Source organism: Mangifera indica, chromosome 20 (genome assembly GCF_011075055.1).
Source record: "Mangifera indica cultivar Alphonso chromosome 20, CATAS_Mindica_2.1, whole genome shotgun sequence".
Classification (NCBI taxonomy): Eukaryota; Viridiplantae; Streptophyta; class Magnoliopsida; order Sapindales; family Anacardiaceae; genus Mangifera; species Mangifera indica.
The window spans coordinates 5434281-5438580 of NC_058156.1; the positions used below are offsets into that span (position 1 = coordinate 5434281).

The 4300-nt window shown below is 33.7% G+C and overlaps 1 protein-coding gene across 2 annotated transcripts; it reads left to right on the plus strand.

Annotated features, from left to right (window-relative positions):
- The first annotated feature begins 302 nt into the window (after window positions 1–302).
- On the plus strand, window positions 303–3911 carry LOC123204182. Of its 2 annotated transcripts, none has more exons than XM_044620764.1 (3): window positions 303–584; window positions 2772–2925; window positions 3010–3911. In XM_044620764.1, exons 1-3 carry the CDS (start codon window positions 436–438, stop codon window positions 3139–3141), a joined length of 435 nt encoding a protein of 144 aa, XP_044476699.1. In that variant the 5' UTR covers window positions 303–435; the 3' UTR covers window positions 3142–3911. The 2 variants fall into 2 exon arrangements, with proteins under 2 accessions (XP_044476699.1, XP_044476700.1); XM_044620765.1 differs by having other exon boundaries at window positions 2823–2925.
- Window positions 3912–4300: the final 389 nt, after the last annotated feature.

A 4300-nucleotide genomic window follows, 5' to 3' on the forward strand; every position in this document is an offset into this window, starting at 1 on the left:
AAAGCTAAAAGTATGTCTATTCTCAACTATATTATATATTGCATTAATGCATAGGAATTCAATCAAAGTTACACCTTGGAGTTCATTGTCCATACCACATAAAATATCTTGCTTCAATGATACTTAAGTTTAGGTTGGTTTTTGTAGATAGTTTGGAACTTTATCGCTTCTTTGTCAATTGCCAACTTCTTACTTTGTTACGTTGGCAATTATTTCAGGCCCAAGCCCATCAGACAATTTGATCACTTATAGCCAAAATATCCACTTAATTGTATTCTTCATTAATATTGGTTCGTCCCTCAGATCCCTCTTAAATTTTTATTTTCTTTTCTTTACAAAAAAAAAAAAAAAAAACTACACCCTCACTTTGTTATTTTAAATCTGTGGGCAAACAAATTGAAGCGGGGAAAACTAGAGCAAAAAAACTCAACGTAAATGGCCGCCTCATCGCCAGCTTTAAGTAACAACACCTCCCATACTCACACCATACTGGCCGCCACTTTGCATCGTGAAACGCCGCAAAAAACTCTCCGCGGCCTCAACAAGCCCAAGTGTATTCAATGCAGCAACGTCGCTTGCTCTAGGTAACTATATTCATCTTCTTTGCTAGTTGTTTTTATAATTTCTTTCTTTTTTGGGTCCAGTGGTGGTGGTGCTTCTGCGTAATTTTGGAGTTAATTCGTGAATTACCTCCAAGATTAATTTCGAAAAAGAAAAAGTAACAGCTAAGTTGAAATCAGTTGCTAATAATTTGAAAATCCGATAATTTTTACCGTTATAATTTAGAATCACCAGAATTGAATAATAATGATTGTAGGATAACAATTTCATAATCAAAAGGCTTCAACTCTCAGAAGTTGAACTTTAATCGAACTCCTTGTGATATATACAGCTTGACTAGGTATACAAACCAATATTAGGGTTTTAAAACAACCTGACTTGCTTTATTTCAGCTTGTGTTTGCTTCCTTTTGTTTGTAAGTTTGCTAAATCTCATTTTGTGTACTAAATGGACATATTCATGCAATTTGTTAATCAAGTTTGAGCATACTTCTCACAACTTGAATTGAACTCAAGTAAATATTCCAATTTATTGAGTTTGAGTTGCTCCTTTCCAGCTCAACTTGGCTTGTTTAATGCTCTAAGGTAACATGAATTTACTCATAAGGCTTCATCTGATTGGGTTTACTTAGATGGTGTTGATGCCTTGATCTTGTAGTAGATGTTCAAAACAAAGTGTGAATGCTTCTATAAAATGATAATTCCTCTAGTGGGATTTTAATTCATTTTAGTTTATCCTGTATGATTGGTATAAAAGGGTTGTTTAGGGTAGTTTAGAGAGTACTCTAGTGTGAAAAAAAAAATAATAATAATGAGAGTTGGAAAGTTTTAGTTGTCATTGTAACTTCCTAAATATGTTGTCTTGTTCATCGAAGGTCTTTGAACCATGTGAATTATTTTGTCTCTCTCTTTCCTTTGGTTTTTGTTCTTCACAATTACCAACAATCTTTTTATTTTCATAGAAGTAGTAATTCTCTTGAGATGTTGATAAGTTTGTCACTAAGTTTCACCATAACTTAACTAGAAGATGTTTTATATATCCTCATCTTTGAGTTAGGCAACAGGCTAACCTTGTTTCTTTAATAATATGGATTTCTTTGGAAGCTTGGTATAATAACCAATCAACAATTAAAAGAAAAACAAATTCCTCGTATGGCTGCTTGGCCATTTTAACTTCGAAATATGTGAAAAGAGTAATTGTTCGTCGAGAAATACAAGTTTTTCTTTCAGGAAATCGTAGATTTTTACTATTTTGTTTGGAATTTAGTTCCAATTTTATTATTCAGTTTATTTTCCTATATTTAGATAGGAAAGTCAATTGAATTAGTTCCTAATTTTCAATTCCATATTCTATCATCAATTGTATATATACAAGATTATTCCTAAAGAGTAATAAAATTAAATTTACCATTCAATTTTTATCATGGTATTTGAGCTCTAGGTTCATTGTTCTTAGACTAGACATTATTTTTCTCTTGATATTCACCCTACATCTCTCCTAATATCACCTTTAAGATTGAAAAACCATTACGGATGCAGATCTAACAAGCAACATATTGGAAACAACTGCGATAACTACGATCATTGGAGGATATATTTCAGTTCAGAGCAACGAGTTACAAAATATCTAGGGAACATATAGGTTGAACGGGAAAAACTATGTGTAGTGGTCTCAGTTGGTTCACATATTCTTAAAGGGAAAAGGCAAAGTGAGTTATTCAAAATTGGGCCTAAAGAAGGGGATCCAAAATTTTCTAGCTTGTGATGAAAAAGATTTTTAATTTGAGTATAAACGACAGCACTTACCAGCACCCTTATTTTTTGAATTTATATCGGTTCTCAAATTACTGTATTGTTCTACTATTGCTAATGCTAATGATCTAATTTCTGAGTGATACAATTCTTTGCACAGTTGCTAAGGTGGGAGCTTGTGTCCACTAAAATTGACTTTTGAGTATATGCTTCTTTAATTAACAGAATGTGATGATGCCAGAAGCTTGATATTGGAGTGATCAATTGGTTGAAGAAGTGAAATATTTACATCACTTCTCTTTTGTAATTGTTTTTCCTTGGAAGTCTTAGTGGCCTTTACAAACAACATACTTTTCATGAGTAATCTCCAATTATGAGATTCTTTAGAAGTTCTTTCAGTTGTGATTTCTTTGCTTTATGAGTACGAGATATGCATAATTGTAATTTTTGGTGCTTCAGGGTGAATTACAGTTTTAAAGTGGTTGTTTTTCCTTGTTGCGTTTCCTTCAGGAACTCGCTCAGAGTTGCATCACTTAGGCAACTTTCCAACAATTTTGCTCAATTCAACAATGTCCAAATGCCACTGTGCTCAAGGAAACCATTGACCAGAAAGGTACATTGTTGTTGTCATCCCTAAAGATTGTCTTAAAATAGTGTAAGAATATAAATTTTCTTGATATGAGCCACAATATTTCAGGATGCCACTGTTATGAATGAATGGAGATTTTGCAAGCTAAAGGAATACAGGGATAGAAATATTGAAGTGGAAAATGAAGCTTCTGACCGTTGTATGCAGAATATTAGTTTACTGGAGGAGGTATTTTTGTGAAATCTATCAACGAGGATGAGTCCTCTTTATCAAACCCTAATTCCACTTCCACTGAAGAAGACAGTGGCATGATGATTTCAGGGCTGAAGTTGAAGCTAAGATCAAATTGTTGATCAGGGTTTTAAGAAGTTACAAAACTGTGAGTTTAATGAGGAGGATAATAATGAGCTTAATGACGAAAGCAAACTTGGGAAGAGACCAAAAAGGTAAAATTTTAGTGGCCTGAGAAGGCTTCAGCTTTAAGCGACATTATTGACAAGCTGAAGAAAGCCCGGAGTGAAGAGGATCCCCAGTCTTACTTGAAGTTATATTTCCAAGTTGGAAATATACAGCACCTACTCAATCTGAAACTGAAGATGATGTGGAAACTAAGGAGCTAACCAAGAAAAAAGATTTGGAATGTTTTGCCAAAATTGTTTACAAGAACTGAAATCAATCAAGAAAGTATTAATAATGTTGATGTACACTTCTCTTCCCTTGAGAAGATAGAAGATACATAATTTGAGGGAAGATGTCTCAATTAGGGATAGGCTTTGGATTAGACAATAGCTAGTTATGTGTAAGGATGATCGACCAACTGATGTTGTAGAGCTGTGATATAATATAATGGTTTAGTGCCATTCAATTGTGAATAGATGTCTTATTCATTGCTAGGATTTTGAATGCATGGGTTTGTTGGTAGAAATCTCCATTAGATGTATCATCTGAATGGCTAATTGTGGTCCTCTTTTGTAAAACTTCTTGCTGTTCGAAGTGAAATAATGTTTACTCAACCTGCAATTGCGTAGCCAAAAAAGTTCGATGGCAGGTAGGAAGGCTAATAATTGAACTAATTAGAGTTTAGGAAGAGCCGACTGCAGAGGAGTTTTGAACGTTGCTCAGGACACGTTTACATAATTTGTATGGTCAAATACTCATTGAGGCTTCCTTTATTTTGCCTTTAATTTATTTGACTTTCAGATGCCACAACTTAAAAGGAAACAAAAATAATAAAAGAAACAGTGGGTAAGGACTCAATAGCAAGAAAGAGACTTTGAAATATATATATATATACTGTTGTACACATATTCTCAGCCTTTCAACAGAAACCCATTTGGAAATATGTGGCTTTCATGTGATATCATATCGGGATTCATCCTAATCTCTATAAAAGCTTCCT